Here is a 17838-nt window from a genome sequence, read left to right as displayed (position 1 = left end):
ACTCTAAGGTCTAGACTAATGCAGGACACTCATGGAATTTGTTGTGGGTGAATGAGGGAGGAGACCACGTGGGGAAGGAGGCAATAGTCAGTAGGGGAGACCAGCTTTAGAATCAGCCACACAAGTTATGAGAGTGTCATTTTCAGTAGCCATCCTACCTCAAGATGTTCCGACCAAGTACCAGTTCTGAAGAATCTTCAAAACTTCATTGCCATCTTCATTTCCTGCCTGCCCTGGGCTTCCGGGATGTGTGGGTTGGGATAACAGGTGGAAGAGAAAACAGCAATGCTATTTCATTGCACAACTCTAGGGGGCATCATCCACACTACATTTATGTAGCGGAATGTAATTCTCCCTTTCCTCCCTGTGGCCTCGACACGGAGGAAATGTTTTTCCTGAAGCATTTCAAAAACCACCTTTCTATTTGATTTCCATTATATATTTAACCGTTCTTCAATTCCCAAAGCGCTAGTTCAAAATTTTTAAATCTTTTCCTTTCCTTCAACATGTTGTTGACACAGGTTAGAGAGAGTAGATGAAGCTAAATGATTTTACCTGCTCTCCTTAAAAAGAAAATCTCTTGTGTTAACTAACCTCATTTTTTAAAACACGCATTTTAAAAAGTGTAAATCCTCTAATCTAACTTGTAAAACATTTAATATTTTGGATATATGGCTTTAATGACCATCCAGAAGTCACGGTGGCTGGACAATGGAAGCTGCCAGACTATTGTCCATTGGCCACAAAGCCATGAGGTGGCTCTTTTTCCCGGGTCAAGAGGTCAAGCTTCACAGCATTAATTTTGCTGAGTTTCTTTGTTATAAATAACAAACAAGGTCATTTATTTTCATTTTCTTGTTTCTAATTGCGTGCATCTTCTCCCGAGGATGAACTCCATAAACAGGTGGCTGGAATGCTGGGGAGAAAACTTGAAACTGTTCCAGAAAAAGAGGGCATGTCCCACTCTGGCGAAACAGTTTGATGAGTTAGAGATTTAGTCACTGCAGGATATGCACCTGCACTATTACTCGAAAAGCAAACACTCATCTGTTTGGCACGCACAGATCTATGTAAATTAGGAGAGATTTTGCTGCGAGTCCTTGGCTGTTCTGTGATCAAATGCAATTGTTTCCCATTTCTTAAGAAACAGAATCTTTATTAGACTCAGTTCTTTCCTTGGTTATTTTTACAATGTTATTGTTCTATGATTATTAAAAAATAACATGCCATATAAATTAAGCCTAGAAGCATGGATGCTTATTGAAGAAAGGATTGTCATGCAAGGTTCCAACTATGAGGGATATTTATGTGCAATGGTATATAGACCTGTCATAGAAGGGTTTGGTTAATATCTGCCTAATGATTTTCTCTCCTTAATGCCTCTATAGCTGTCCCTTAGTGAAGAATAAAATTATGGACTGACCCCCACCCATTTGCTAAGAAAGTACTGGGTCTTCAGCTTTCATTGTTCAGCCGGTGGTCTTTGTGGACAACACCAGGGGCCCCTCCTGCTGAAGACTGTCTGGACTTCCTGATTTTCACTCCTGTATAAACCCCCTCCCCCATTACTACTTTTGTCTCTTTGAGGGGGAAAAATCTTTTTCACTTAAGCAAAATAAAAACTACCCAGTATTTGTTTCGGGAGTGTAATTATAAACTTCATTGTACATTCTTCCTGGCTTTGATGCTTATCTTGAAAAGTTCAGTGAAAATAAATTGTTTGTATGAAAGCAGAGAAACCATTTGATAAACACGCTGTCTCTGAAAATTGTTCTTGCAACAGAGGTCATTCTTTCACTTTAAAAGAAATAGAATATATTTCAGAAAACAGGCAGGACAACAGTTTAGGATTTCTGTGAATATATATTTTTAAGGCAGAGTGTAAATACACTGAAAATTGCACACCTCCTGATTGTGTTGAGTGTTTTGGTTTCTAAAATAGCTTTATTGAAGAGCTACTTAGGTCACAAGCAAATACGTGCTGCATTTCATATTTGTGGTAATGAATTCTCAGCTTAGTAGTTTTTTGCTACCAGGGTGTTGGAGGTTACTGTTCCATAATTACTATATATCCGTAAGAACCTATGGGTATATCTATTCTTAGTAAAAGTAATAGTCAACTGGCAAGATGATTAGTTTTCTAGAGCTCTTCTTGTTCCTGGTAATACAGAGACCAATAGGACTAAAATTGTTTGTAGTAATATGAGAACCTCATGTACACAACTGAATATATATTTATTACCATGAAAGAAAAGTTTGCTGATTTTTATCCCATTTCCTCAGACTTCTATATTTTTTGACCAAAGTAAAAATATCAAAATAGCTCACATTTCCAGACCAGAAGAGTTTAGATTCACCAAAACCTGAAACTAACAATGGCTATGCTTGGGATTTTTTTTCACACTGTAATTCCTGTGTGGATCTCTCTACGGTGATTTGTTTTAGGTGTTACACTGGCAATGTGTCATCAGGTCCCCCAGGTCAGAATTCTTCCTGTATACCACGTGTAGGTTAACTATTGTGAGAGTCTTCGTAGGTTCTGACTTGCTTTTATCTGCATGTGGTTTAGACTAGCATGCAAAGTGTTGATTTGCAGACATGAAACTCTCTTAAATTTCATGAGGATACATATACTAAGAATACAGGCTGGATAGGAATACTCTGCTTTATGACACAACACCCAGTTCAGATATAAAACTGAATATAAGATATTTTAGCAATATAATACATTAGCTGTTACTATGGGAATAGATGAGAAGAAACGTGCGTAGCCCTGGCCTTGTTAATTTCCACTTGGAGCTACTGTTAATTTGGCTACATTACTTATTGCAAGGATCATAATATTTGGATAGGATTTTTCATCGCCAAAACTCAAGAGAGTTAAACTGTATATACTGTTTAATAGTATTCACATCTCATCTTGAGCAAGTAGAACACAGAGGGGTTAAATTACATTCATAGATTAGTAAAAGTGGGGGTTTCAGTGAGGTTTTTGGTTATAAAACTCTGGCAGGTTTAATGAAGTCCTCATGGGGACTTTCTTGCATAATTTGAAACCAGATAAAGTAGACAAAGTTTCCAGGTTCCGTCAAGATGTAAGGTAGTTTTCCCACAATGTAAAGTTTGTGCATTTTCTCCCCATTTTTAAGAGATTCTTGGATGATATCAACTATTTATTTAGAAACATCAAGCTAATAAGATGGACAGTTGTTGTCCAAATCATCTCAAAACCCTAAAGGAATTTTCTTATGCCCAGAAGTTGTATTTTGGCTGCATAATTGATTCTTCTGCTGCCCTTCTAAATCAATAACTGTTAGCATTGTTCAGCATAATTCAAAGCATATTTAAGATATGCTGTTGGAGAAGTTTCTTCAAATTCAAGGCTAATCCAGGATAAAGGAAACCTTTGTCTATGGCTTTCAGAAACAAGACTGCTGACAGACTGAAAATAGTGACACCCTTCAGATAACAAATACCATGACAGTTACAATTGCATTAAATTTTTAAAAGCATCATTGTAAAGTTTTTAATGGATAGGCTTCAAAACCAGTGGAACCCTTAAAATTAGATGACAGCACAAAAACAAAGGAGAGAGTGTAATCAGATCAGTTCTAAAGAAAACTACATAGGATCCTAGTTTTAATGTATACAAAGTGTCTACAACAGCAGGGTGCAAAAGGCCCCACCCCACCCAAGGTAGACTGTTCTAATTCACGTTAGAGGCCCTGGATACACCCTTCTCAAATCCTGCCTTAAGGTTCTCTACAAATAAATCACATTATTAAAACATTCTAACTTTTTTCCTTTCTTCCTTCCCATGTTCTTTCTCAACTTTCTTTCTTTAACGGATATTTATTTCCTGCAAACAAATTATGTGCCAAGCATGGTCTGAGGTTCTTGGGATCCAGCAGTGCCTCATCCCTTGAGCCTTCTTATACAAATACCATGGGGGCGTAGAGGTTGGCATCCTTTACACTATATGTGAGTTTGTTTTTCATGTTGCTTCTCTCAACAGCAGCTAGTGGCGGTACCATGACAGTATCTTCAGGTGACTGGGATGGTTCAGGGCATGTATACACGTGTGCATGTGAGTACATTTGTGTTTTGTGTTCTAAGAGTTCAATTCATAGTCCTTTTTGAGGATTTCCTTATGTGTCATGTTGGGAATTCTCTTTCTCATTCACAAGTGCCTAAAATCATGTCTGGTACATGGCAGGTACTCAAAAAAAAAAAAAAAAAAAAAGCTGCCGAATGCATGGAGATTGGGCAAAATGGTCAAATCAGCAGACTTCCCCAGAGCCCTTTTTCTGTTCTAGTGATTTTCTCATTCTAAATGCCTCAACATACACATCTTCAGCTCATCACCCAGTTTCTTCCCTTCCCCCAAATCATAATCTAGACTCAGATCTTGTGCTTACCTTACATCCTAAATCCAAATAATAGAATGCAGACTGATGAGTATTGTTCCCTTCTCAAAGGCATTTGCTTCCCAACAGGGAAGGGAAGTTTAAGAGAAAGACTTTTCCAAAACAATGGCCAGGAGTTAGGGATTGTCACTGAGCATTCCTAACTCCTGAGAGCCTTAGGGGTAAAGTTCTCGCTTTACTTTCTAGGCTTCACCGCCCAAAGCTGAATGCCGTACATCAGCCCACTTGCAACCCCGTTCCTGCGGCTAGTGGGTTTCCACTGCAAAGCATATTTATATTCGTGATCCTCGAGGTCTGATTACAACTTCAGGTTTAGTCTCTGTAACTTTGATTATACTTTTCTTTATCCTTTAATCAAGCTCAGATTGCTCCAGATGCAAAACAGAATGAGCAGAAGGTGAGGATTGTGAGTGTGCAAAGAAAAACTTAGCTTTCCAGACTTTTGGCTCCTTGTCAGAGCTATCTGTAAACATGAAAAAAAATAGTTCTTTTTTGGTACCCCACATCATCACACTGCTCCTCTCCTGTGGCCAGATCCTGCACTATACACCATTGTTAAACACTAATAGGAAACTTAAAAGATGTTCTCTTGCGAGACAACAGGTGGCCACTGCAACCTCCAGCTCTGATTGGTGGAAAGGCCACAGGCGCCCAGTGGCCCAGAGAAAGGGCCTCCACCTCTGCGTTTCAAGAACTTACTCAATGGGATGTTGTCCTGATAATATCTCAGCTCACTGTCAATTTGTGCAACCTGCTGGGCCATTAGGGAGCGCCGCTGGGTCATCAACGTTAAATGGAGACTAGGGAGAGGAGACCAAAGCTTTTCTGGGGGTGGGGCGGGGGTGGGGTGGGGATCGGAGTCAACCCAGGGACAATGTGAGCAGTTGTTTCTTTCCTGAATGCACACTGCTCTCCCATGCAGTCTCCAGACTCAATTTTTTGATAAGAGAAAAGCAAATACACAAACTTTCACCTAACTGAAGTTTATTTTTTTCTGCTTCGTTCCAGAAAGATAATATTGAGTGAAGGTACACACACAGGTGTCACAAGCCCGATCTACTTTGGAGAACAGAAGAAATGAAAACTCATGTCATGCTTGTCTGAAAAAGCTCAGGCCTGGGCCAGCAAGGTGTGACCGGGGGACGAAACTCTTCGCGAGTGTCACAGGAAATCTTTCAAAATGTCTCCATTCTGGTTAGAGTAGCTCGCAGATAACTAAACTGGGGAGGGCGCAGATCTCACGGCCTCTCCACAACGTTCCCAACTAATATAAAGCCCCTTCCCTTCCCCAAGGCTGAAGGCCAAACTCAAATTAACTCAAAGTAATAAAGCCGATGAGAAAAAAACAAATAAAAAGATGGAGCTTAAGAAAGAGAAAGGAAGAAAGAGGAGTGGATGAGTGCAGAGTGGGGAAGTTAATCAGCCAGAACCTTTTAGGAAAATAGGGACATTTTCTCTCCAAGAGCAGTGAATGATCCGCCTAGATCCAGTTACTCAAATGCCTTTCGAATACAAACAAGAGCAAAGAGAATACGAAGAGAACCGACAGGAGGCTTCACCTGGAAAGCTTCAAGTCCGCCTACCTGTGAAAGGTCAGGCCCCAATACCCCTTCTGGGAAATCCCACAGGTGAACTTGGGGTCCCAGCTCCCGGCTACCGGGAGACACTCGTGCAGGTTGGCGTCTGGGTTAGGTGTATCCACGCAGGGGACATTCGAGGGGCAAGACGGGGTTGAGGAGAGGGGCCTGGGGACAGGCACCCACGAGGAAGGAAGGGGGGCGTGGGGAGGAAAGCGACAGGAAGGGCGCAGACGGCGTGGGGATGCCGGGGCCCGGGGAAGCGGTGGTCGCGCAGGAGGAGGGTGGGACACGCGGGACGCAGGGCCGGCGTTCGCTTCGGCCGAGGAAAGGAGGGGAGAGAGGAGAGCTCCGAGGCAGCGGGGACAAAGAGGACCGGAGCGGGAAGGGGGGCGAGGTGGGGAGAAGTGGGGCCCCGGAGAGGGGGCGGCCGCCGCGCGGGTGATGGGGCCGGCGGGGCGGGGTGGGCGCGCCCGGAGGCGGTCCGGGCCGACGAGCGCACCGGCGGGGCGGGCGGCGCGCCAGCTGCCCGCGGTGGGAGGGGCGGAGCGGCGGCGGCGCGGGGAGGGGACCGGCGGCGGAGGCAGGAGGGGGAGAAGGAGGGGAGGGGCTGGGCCCCTTGTCTCCGCGGCTCGTCTCCTCAGTCCGCCCGGGGAGGAGGAGGAGGAGCGGGGCCAGCTGCCGCCGCCTTCGCCGCCGTCCCAGCCTCGCCCAGCGCACCTGAACTCTCCGCGCCGCCCCGGGCCCCCGCGCCGCGCCCTGCGCCCCCGGCGCCCGGCCCGCACGCAGTGCTGCCTCGGTGCCCCGGCGGGGCGCGTCCCCCGGGCTGCCTCCCGCTCTCCCGCGGCTCGCGTGGCCGCGCCTTTGTGTGCGGCGGCCGCGGCTCCCGGGCTCCCGGGCTCCGGTCGCGGCGCCGCTCCGGCCGCGAGTCCCGCGCGCCGCCCCCAGGCGCCCCCGACGGTGGATCTAGCGGCGGCGAGGAGGCGGGTCCCGGCCCCGGCGAACCCCAGCCTCGGCCCCCGGCCCCGGGCCCGGCTCCAGCATGGATGTGAGGTTCTACCCCGCGGCGGCCGGGGACCCTGCCAGCCTGGACTTCGCGCAGTGCCTGGGGTACTACGGCTACAGCAAGGTGACCGGGCCGGGCCGGGCCGGGCCGGGGGGCGGCGGGCGGGGGCCACCTCCCCATCCCGGGCGAGCCCCGCGCTTGGGCTCACAGCCTGCTGCACTTTTCTTTGGCCTCTTTCCTCCCGTCTACTCCTTTACCTTTGCGCCTTCGTCTCTGTCCAACTCTCTCCGATTCTCTTTCAGCCCCATCCCACCCTGCTTTTTGTCCCCCAGCCGGCGCTCCCCTCGGTCCCTCCGCCCCCTCCCACCTCCCAGTCAGACTCTCCTTTACTGCCCCAAAGAAGCGAAGAGCAGCCCGAGGACTGAACGAGGGGCTCGCGTGTGATTCTTTGTTGCTGTTATTAGTAAACACGATCGCAACCCCCCTGGAGTGAATGGGGGGCAACGCAGGGGTCCCTGATCTCCTGGTCCGACGATCTTGCCCTCCCCCACCCCCAGTCCTTCTTACCTCCCCTACCCACTCGCGAGCCGACTTCCGTGCAGCTTAAGGACGGAAAGGAACAAACTTTTGAGTATTCCTTGGACAGGGAAGTGGGGGGAAGTGGTGGGACCTCGCAGGTGGCCTTTGCTGCCCTTTCGCTAGGGCGCTTTGGACCTCTGAACCGGGGTCCCTGGCCCTCCCTGCTTAGCGCAAGTGGCTTCTCTCCTCTCATTAATTTTTTGGGGGTAAGTTTTGCATTTCGGGGAGATCGGGATTAGAGACCTCCACACCACACCCTGGGATCACCCCACCTTCTCCACCTTCCCCTGCACCAACTTCTGGGACCTAGCGTTCTAGGTGGCAAGGTGGACCTCAGAAGGGCAGCGGGCGCCGCTTGGAGCAGAGAGGCGGGCAGGAGTCGCAGGCTGCGCGGAACTCCCCCCCCACCCCCCACCCCTCGGCGTCCTCTGTCCTTCCTGAAACCCCCAGCGCCGAATTTGCCGAAAACATCACCCTGAGGGTGAGATTCAGAGACTAACAGCCAGGCTTTAGAAGGCCTGTGCCTTTTGAATGTGGTTTCTTTCCCCTTCCCCCTGCCCCTCCCTCCTCCCTCCCTTTTTCTTTCAAATCGTTGTTTGTTTATGATTGCTTGGATAACAGGAGGAAATAAGGAGCCTGCTGAAAGAAAGGTGCTAAACAAAACTAATGAATAAATAACAGGAAGAAGAGGAATTGCATCTAGAGTGAGGAACAGTTTGCTGTGCCCCGTGGCTGATGGAGGCTCGTGTTCCTTTCTATTTGTTTATACTCCGTTCCCAACTCCAGTGCTGAAGTTTGTAAAAGACCATTAGGGTCTCTCTTGCTTGCCTTCCCTTGTCATCATCGACCAGCTCCGCGTCTGGCACAGAGGGGACTCCCAACAAGTATAGATCGAGGGGACTTTATCCCGTGTGATTTAACCCTTTGGTGGTTGGAGCGTTCCTGCTCTCTGAATTCCAAGAGCTATGCTAAGCATTTAAAGAGAAGCCAGAAAAGGCTGATCGCCGGAGCCAGAGTTAAGGATTAGTTTGTGGCCTCTGATTTTGGATTTACTCAGGTTATTAAATGCTTTAAAAAGTCCCCCATGTATGCTCAGTCAGGGACTTAGGCAGCCTAATTAAGTATGTAGTGTTTCTGAGAATCCACCTAATTGTTCCAGTGGGGTATTATTTATCTCCTTACAACTTAGCATGTGGATGCAAGTCTCATATAAACTGGGCATGCCCTTATTTTTGGAAGCCATTACCTTGCCTAATGTAACTCCTTCTCTCTCTGATTTAAGATCGGCAACACTCGAATGACACCAAAATAGAAACCTATTGTACAAATGCAGTCACTGCAATGCGTGGCAAATCTCTGTTCACTGAAATCCCAAGGGTACTTCAAGGGACCAGAGGAAATTGGGGGTGTTTTGTGTGTGTCTCTTTTTATTTTCTGAGAAAGGCTATTTTGAGTCTATTTAAGCTCAGAACATTTATTTCAGGGAGGGTATATAAAGCTTGGAAACAGACATTATTTATTGAGGTGTTTGTTCAGCTTCAGGAGTGTGGATGCAAGTTGGTTTACTGTCGTGTTTTCTTAATGCAGCTATCTGCCTGAAATAACTTGCTTTCTTGGTAATTTAGCAATCTGATCGTCATCAGCGCTCTGTGTACCCAAGTTATGAAAGTTAGACACAGCGCTTAATATCGGTAGAAATCAAATTATACTTATTCTAAGGGATGTTTGCATTTACTTCCTTGCAGGTAAAAATATAACTGTCTTTAAACTGAACCACAATACTATATTTTGCTACTCTTAATTTCAGAAGTGAAAAAAATTTTATTTCCCGTAACTTTTTTCTTAATACAGAGAATATAGTAGAAGAGGAAGTATTAACTTTATGGGTATAAAGCAGCAAGTGCTAATTAAAGGTTTATAGCATTTTGTTTCACAGCTAATTTGTGTGTCTGAAGTGGTGGAGTTCAATATAGGTTTATATTGAAAATGCAAAAACTAGCACATAAGACATGCATTTATTTTATTTGAAAATACCTAAATTATTAAGTAATCTCTAAAGATTTAACTTTTGATGACGTATTATCTTTCTGGATGGGAAATGATGGATTTCAAAGAAAGTATGTTTCTGCCCGCTCTTGTTTTAATGACCATCTGGGAAACTTTAGAAGAAACACAGAACTCTTGGCTCTAGGCTTAACAAGTGAAAGTTAGAGCTTATCTTTAAATTTATTTACAAACCGTGAATAATAGGGTTTCATTCATTTCTGTCTTTAACAAATGACCAGAGTCCTTTGTATAAATTATATGCATGTGTATTATCTTTACATTCTGTGAGTATATGGATCCTTTACAAAAGTCAGTGCTCATGAAAGTGTACTGTGTCTATGGAGAATGGATGAAAGAGTTTTCTGGGTTCAAAAGTCGTTGCAAGTAGGAGAATAACTTCAAATAAAATATAGCCAGGATCATTAAAATCAGTTAATAATTCATGAACCAGCCACTGATGTATAAACTTAAAGTCATGACTGTTTCCTAAGGGCTAATTTCCATTTTAATTTCAAGTAGAAAGTTGACTGAACATTTATTTTTCTGGTGTGGCTAACAAATTAAACCCTGTATATTAAGAAAAAAAAAAACTCATTATGTTTCTCAAGTGAATTGGTGACTCTTTTACTATATATTTGTAATTTTTCTTTCCTGGGTTCAATTTGTCTTTTCACCAGTAAGACAATAATACACAGAATATCAATTCACAAATATAATTTCAGTATCCCTAATCTGAAAATCTGAAATCCAACATACTCCAAAATCCAAAATGTTTATGAGCACTGATGTGACAAAGAAAATGCTCATTGGAACATTTTGGATTTCAGATTTTTGGATTAGGGATGCTGAACTGGTAAGTATAATGCAAATATTCCAAAATCCAAAGAACCCCTAAATCTGAAACTTCTAGTCCTAAGCATTTCAAATAAGGGATACTCAACCTGTAACTATCAGAATTCTGCCATCCCAAAATAAGATACTGTATTTAATGTGGATGTGAGGTGAAATCATAAAGTAGGTTATTAATGAATTTGGACTAAACTCTAGTTACGAGCTTTTTCCGCATATTTTTAGGGCTTTTTCTTTTGAATTATGGCTACTGACCCCTCACTTTTACATAGATTGGTGCTATGTTGCTTTTATTCTATCAGTCCCAGACTTTGCTTTCTAATTATTATGTATATTATTTATTGATCACTCTGCTTAATTAAGACATTCTTATATTATTGCTTTGACTCCACCTCATTGGGCTTCTGCCTTGGCTAGCTTGAAAGGCAAAAGAAACTGAAGGATATTCTGTCATTTGTCCACCTTCTTGGGGATCATGGTTCAAATTGAGAACATATTGAGAGGGTAATTTGATTGAAGCTCTTCTTAGATTGAGAGATTCCTGTATCCTATCATGACAGGTCTCCTCGTAAGACATTGAAGCCTCATTGTAAAAAAGAAGTAACGTTTTTCTAAGAACCTTAGATGAGGGATCATAAACTCAATTGTCTCTAGAAACAGCAAGTTAGCCTACATGCAGATAGGGTTTGTGGCCAAGTGGAGAACATACCCCATTTAAAGGGGTAGCCTTGGTCCACATCAGTAGATTGTTGCCATGCCAACATTTGGGCCCAATGTCTCCACATTTCACAATTCTTTTCTCAAGAGAATGATAATCTGGATTTTTAGGTGAATTATCATGAATTTTAAATTTTGGAATCAATTAACAAAAAATAATTAAATATCATTATGTGGGACCCTCAAAACATGCTTGTGTGTTGATTCTTACACTTCTTGTTGAAAATTCATTTGTAGATGAGGATCCAAACATAATTTTTTAATAAGTCATTTATGGTTTATGTGCAACTATGTGGACAATTCTACTCCCACGTCCAACTATGTAGACAGTTGAATAGAATGGAGTAGAACTGGGTAAAGAAATTTGTGACACCTGTGAAGAAGACTAGACTTACCACAGAATGGTTGGCTTCAGATTGGTACTCAGGGCCTTTTTAGAACCTTGGCAGCTCTAAGCACTATTGATCTGAGCTCCCTGCCACGCCCCATCAAACATTAAAATGTATCCACATCCTGCATTTAATCTAATATGATATACCATATCCGAATTGATATGGATCAGTTGACTTACATTTACATTTGGTAAACATTTAGCTTCACATCTATTAGTTGTAATTTTGTAGTTTTCTGGTGTTGTGTGGCCAGTTTATTTTTTTCTCACATTTTAAACATTGTTGTGGGCCCATAAGAAGTTTGCAGTTCTAAGTGTGTGGTCTAGTGATTAATGGATAAAACAATCCTGCTGTTCCTAACTAGAGGTCCACAAACTTTTCTGGGCTTTTGATGAAGACCCTGTGCTCAGTAGAGACTAGCATACAGTTAGCCAAAGAAAATGAATTTTAGTCATTTTAAATGAAGTCAGTAAATGTATGTGGTCACAGTTTTCAAAGTATGTGTTGATATTTCAAGGAATCTCTACTTCATGTTACAAACTCAGCTAGATGTGAATCCACTTGAAGATTTGTTTAATCTGCAGAGTATTAAAAAAAACTTGGTTATCTATATCTAAAAAGTTTTGCATGTAAATCTGGATTTCAGCTTTTCTTTAGAAATTTGGCAACACTGAACTGATATCCTTGTATGGCAACATCTGCTAGGTGTCCTTCAGATGTGCCTGTACCTCACAGTTCATCATGGTCTGCTTCACAGCCTGTCTCATATTCAGACCTTTTTAATCCTCTCAAGTCCTGGGAGGCTTCAAGTTTAAAGACTTTGATTAAGAGGAGAAGAAATTAAAGGAGAAACAAATGATGCTCAAACCCAGTAAGGTTACTGTTACTAGACAAATTGCAGATCAAGTGCACCTCATGCTATGTAGGGTAGTAGCTGAGATGGTAAGAAGTAATTTGTGATCATTTTGTAGAGCAGTGTCTCTCAAGCTTTACCATGCACAAGAACCACCTGGGAGCTTGTTATAACACAACTTTTGGACTTTACCCTTAGAGATTCTGATTCATGGGCCCAGGGCTGGGATCCCAGGCAATGCCAAGGTTGTGGACCTGTAGACTCCACTTTGAGTAGCACATGATGCAGAGGCCTTCTATGGTAAGGTCAAGAGTTTGCTCTAAGTTGATCAATTAGAGTGTTTTGGGCTGCAGATAACAGAAAACTCAACAAACGGTAGCATAAACCATAGAAGACACTTGTTTACCTTCAAAGAAGTCTTTAGATTGGTAGTGCCATGCTGTTTTGGATGGTTCAAACATGTTTTTAAGAGTCCTTCTTTGGTTTTCTTTTTATTCTGCTATGCTTGGAGGTTTAGCAGTCTTCCCACGGCCACAAGTTGACTGCTATAGCTCTGAGCATCACATCCTCACATGAAAACACATAAAATGAGAAGCAAGGTGATGGTAGTGAGAGTGGTAGAAAAAGAGTACTTTCTCTTCCTGTACATCTCTTAGCAAGAAGGAAAAGCTTTTCCAATAGACCCTCTCTTTTGTCTTATTGGTCAGAAATGGGTTGCGTACCAACCCTAGGCCACTCACTGGCAAAGCAGAAGATTACTGTGATCAGTTTAGACCAATCCAATATCATCCCTTGAGGCTGGGCATTGCCACATGAGCATAATTAATTAATATTATGCTCTGTTAGCAAGGAAGAAGGCTGTTGGAAAGACAGCCAACATTGTCTGCAACTGAGTGCATTTAAGAATATATATTTGTCTCAAAAATATATACATATATAGTTTTGAGACAGGGTCTTGGTATGTCACCCAAGTTTGAGTGCAATGACCATGGCTTACTGCATCCTTGATTTGTGGGCCCATGAGAAGCTTGCAGTTCTAAGTATGTGGTCTGTAGTGATTAATGGATAAAACAGTTCTTCTTCCCCTAACTAGAGGTCCACAAACTCTTCATTTGACCACTCCAGATACTGGGCTGTTGATGAAGACCCAGTGCTCAGTAGAGTGTAGTTAGCCAAAGAAAATTAATTTTGGTCATTTTAAATGAAGTCAATGAATGTATGTGGTCACAGTTTTCAAAGTATGTTTCAGTTTTCAAAGTATGAGACCTCCTGAGTAGCTGGGACCACAGGTGTGTGTCATCATGCTTGGCTAACTTTTTCATTTCATTTTTTTTCAGAGATAGGGTCTTGCTATTTTGCCAGGGCTGGTCTCGAACTCCTGGCTTCCAGTGATGCTCCTGCCTTTGACCTCCCAAAGTGCTGAGATTACAGGTGTGAGCTACTGTGCTGGCCTGAAAAACTTTGAGTGTACCAGTGGCTTGGTTAGAATTGTACTTTGTGAAGATGGATCTGACCTTTTTAGTAGACTGGTGTAGGCCCTGGCAAGAGTAGGAGAGACCGAGTAGGATGCCATCACCCCATTGAGGTAAGGTATGGGAAGGATTGAATAAAGGAGATGTGAATTTGGATGCAAAAGAACAGAAAGCACTCAACAGAACCTCCTGACTTGGGAAGGCAGAAAGAGGAAGCAGAAATGACTGAGGGTGTTTGAATTTGGGGCATGAATGAATGGTAAGACCTTGAGTGGAAGCAGAGTGGACAGAGGAGAAGCTGGTTTTGAGGAAAGAGAACCAGATCAAGCTCATTTTGGATATTTCAGTGGTATATTCTCCAGAGTCATGCACTGGAACGCGAGACAGAGTTCAGGGCTGAACAACCAACATTGGAGTCTTTCTGTTTGTGGTAAAGCAATGGAAATGAATTTGAGTTCTTCAAGAGGAAGGAAGAAAAGCAAGGACGACATCCCTGGGCCTGAGGGTTGGCTGGTGATGCCAATTCAGCTTCCCTGTCAGTGAGGCAGTAATTTAGGAAGTAACATGTGAAACTCAGAGAATTTGGAAATCCTACTGCACCATTAAAACAATGCCATAAAAAAGGAGTGTGTATTTATGTGTGTGTTTGCATGATGAAACATCCTTTCTCTCTTAATAGTTATTTGGAAGGAAACATTCTTAAATGGTTATTAAGGAAGGGATGATGCAAAATTTGCAATAACCTAATTTAAAACCTTACTAGCCGTTTATGGATGAAAACTTTTTTTTTGGTTAAGAGGTACAACTTCAAATTGGGTTTTGTCAAGTGTTAATGGTGTCATAACTATCTTAGAAAATTTGTTTTGGTTATGATTAACGAGAAAGGACCGGATTTTTGTTAAGGATGCTTACAGATTCAAATATATTTTGAAGGTAGATTTAATGCTCCAAAAAAAAAAACCCCTGTTTAAAAATATAAGGAGTAGAGACTTTTATTTAAGGTCTGCATGAGCTTCTCACAGGTTTAATCATCTCCCTTTGAGGTAGATCGTTTTATTTTCTTTGTTTCCTAGGTTTATATCCTTAATCTCTTCCTCAGGGAGGCCATGTTCTTTTAAATATGTTCCATGCTTGTGTAAAACACGCCAGCCCCTGGAAAATGGCCCTTCTTGTATGATTAACATTCTATCTTTAATCTTAATTCAATTTTGCTTTGTTTATAAAAGAAGAGTTTGAAGATAGACAAATGGGCTAATATGAAGACACATTTGAGTTTTTACTCTAAATACAGATTTGAATGATACAGGCTCATTTGTTTGGGGGAGTGAGGTTTTAAGCTGGGTCCTTTTCCAAATGTTGCAGATTTAATGTAGCTTTATCTGCATTGACTAAATTGTTTATGCAGAAGAATTATGTCAAAGATGGTGATGAGAGTGAGTTTTAAAATTCAATTTATTTTAAATGGATGTAGTATAACTGTACCATATTGTGAGATTTTTTTCCAGCAATTTCTACAGCTAATTTGTAATGAGCAAGGGATTTACTGTAGAATAATAAAAGTTCTACAGTTTCTTTAAAAAATCTCCTAGGTATAGGAAGTAGAAGTTCAAAATGCTGACCTGACTAGAAAACTTTTATGAAATATGTATGATTGGTTGGAAGTTGATCTTCTTGCAAAAGGGGATGAGTTAAATCTAGAAATATTGAACAGTTAAAAAACATAGTAGATCCATGGTGCTGCTCATTGATGCCAACTTATGTTTAATGGGAGACTAAACCCTTATTATCTGACATATTTAAAAAATTCTAATAAAACAGTTTAATGGAAAAGTGGTTAAAACAATTGTGTTAGTAAAAATGCTTCGGTTGCAAGTGAGAAAAAGACTTCAGTCAAACTGAGTTAAATAGAAAAGGGATTGTGAGTTTTGTTTCAGGCATAGCTGGATCTGGAGTCTCAAGAGATGCTATCAAGACTTTCTTATATTAGTTCTGCTTTCATCTGTTTGGTTTTTTTATCAGCCAGGCTGTACTCAAGTGGTGGGAAGGTGTCCAGCAGCAGCTCCAAGTTACATTCTCACAGCTCAGCATCCTCAAGAGGGAGAGATTCTTTCTTGCTTGTTTCAGCAAATTTTCTGGATCAAGTGTCATTGGATAGACTTGGGTCCCATGCCCAGGCTCATAGCCACATAGGCATGCCAGTGGGGGAGCTGGACACTGTCATCTTCTTGGAAGCCACAGGAGTGAGGAGTAGGGAGCAGTGGTTCTTCCAAGGAATAACAAAGTGCTGATGTCACAATGAGAGAATGTGAGTGTAGGATAGGAAAGCAAAGTCCGTTGAAACTGCTAAGTGAAGTGAAGCTTGATGATCTTGAAGATTTCTGAGGATTTCCATTGTATATGTTTATTATTATTCTCTGTGGAAGCCAAATTAGCCTGTGCTTATGTAATGCAGATATTATAATCATTGTTAATATTAGGAACGTACTTCTTGTTGGGGCTGAGATTGGATGTGGTCTGCCTTCAAGACACCTACAGTTTGGCTGGGGTGCAGGTGTATATATATGTGTTCATGAGATATGTGTATGTGTCAATATGTGTATATAAGAGAGATGTTGCAGGCTAAAGCCCATGGTGGTGTAAAGTGCTTACAAGTAGAGTGGATTAGGATAAAGATCAGGAAGGGATGGTATGGTCAGGAAAAAGCTTATGGGTTATCATGCTTGGAACAGAAAGTAGGAAAAAATGGGATTTTGGAGGAGAAGGGAGAGTGGGAGAGGGAATTCCAGGCAAGGTTTGCTGTGTGAGCATAAGGGGTCTATGCATGATGGTCCCCTGGAATATTCTATGGAAATGAGATTTTCTCTTTCCATGGTGGGAGATGTGGTTGGTTGAGAACAAATTGTGAAGACACTAGAATGTCCGGTGAACGATTCTAGGTTGTATTGAGTAGGTACTAGTAAACTGTGTGTGTGTTGGTACATTTGTGTATGTATGTGTTTACATGCATGTACATGTGTATAGGTAGAGGATGATATTTTGATGTGGGGCTAATGAGAAGATATTTTTAAGACAGTGTCTGAGTATGTTTGAAGAAGAGATTAAAGATAGAGAGTGAGAGAACTATTGAGTGATGGATTGGGCTATCGGTTGCTGTTGGAATGAAGACTGTAGATAAAAGAGAGCCCTTAAATGAAGCATTGGTGATCATTTCTTTATGATAGTAGGAAAGAAAGAGAAGGTGGTTGAAGATTCATATATAGCTATGTATATATGTACACACGTGTATACACACACACACACACACACACCACTGCACTCCAGCCTGGAAAACACAGCAAGACCCTGACTCTTGATAGCAAAGAGGGTATATTAGGGTTCAACTTACATGTAACAGAAAAAAACTTGAACAGCAATGTCTTAAATGAAGTAGACATTCATTTCTTGTTTTCCTAACCAAATCTAGGGGGAAGTAGTCCAAGGATAGTATGGGGGCTTCTTGAACACTGAAGAGCCAAGCTGCCTCTAGCTATCCTCTGACCTTTGTCCTTATGGCTCAAGGTTGACCTCTAGTCAACCTCCATGATCCAACCAGCAAGAAGGAGGAAGGGGATTGAAGGGGATCAAGGGTAAACGGAGGTTTCCAGAAGCTGTCACATGTCACTTTGCTTATATCTCACTGGCTAGCCTGCATTACATGGCCATACCTGGGTACTCAAGGAATGTAGTTTATATTGTGGCTGGCCATGTGCCCAGTGAAATACCCAATTAATGTGGAAGAAGTGAGTGGCGAGGAAGGGACACCAGGTAGTTCAGTAGGTGTGTTGTGTGTAAGTGAGCGGTGGGCGAGGTCTGAGAAACCCTTCTCAGGTATCTCTAAGTTTGAGATTTTATGTATACATTGTAGTGTTCTTGTTTTTCCT

The 17838-nt window shown here is 42.5% G+C and overlaps 1 protein-coding gene across 3 annotated transcripts in view; it reads left to right on the top strand.

Annotated features, from left to right (window-relative positions):
* The first annotated feature begins 5971 nt into the window (after window positions 1–5971).
* Window positions 5972–17838, top strand: part of TOX3 (TOX high mobility group box family member 3) — a 106093-nt gene continuing 94226 nt past the window's right edge. The window contains exon 1 of one of the 3 annotated variants that reach the window (XM_012447964.2): window positions 5972–6019. Coding sequence is in view for 1 of the 3 variants with exons in the window: in XM_064383063.1 (XP_064239133.1) it covers window positions 7047–7133 (87 nt within the window). In the remaining 2 variants the exon portion in view is untranslated. Of the gene's footprint in view, window positions 6020–6625; window positions 7134–17838 lie in introns of those variants that run through there. The other 2 variants (XM_064383063.1, XM_064383064.1) reach the window with 2 other exon arrangements.

Source organism: Aotus nancymaae, unplaced genomic scaffold (assembly GCF_030222135.1).
Source record: "Aotus nancymaae isolate 86718 unplaced genomic scaffold, 86718_ANA_hifiasm-v0.15.2.pri h1tg000030l, whole genome shotgun sequence".
Lineage (NCBI taxonomy): Eukaryota > Metazoa > Chordata > Mammalia > Primates > Aotidae > Aotus > Aotus nancymaae.
Note: the sequence above shows the minus strand (reverse complement) of the source record. Positions and strands in the feature narration are given on the sequence as shown.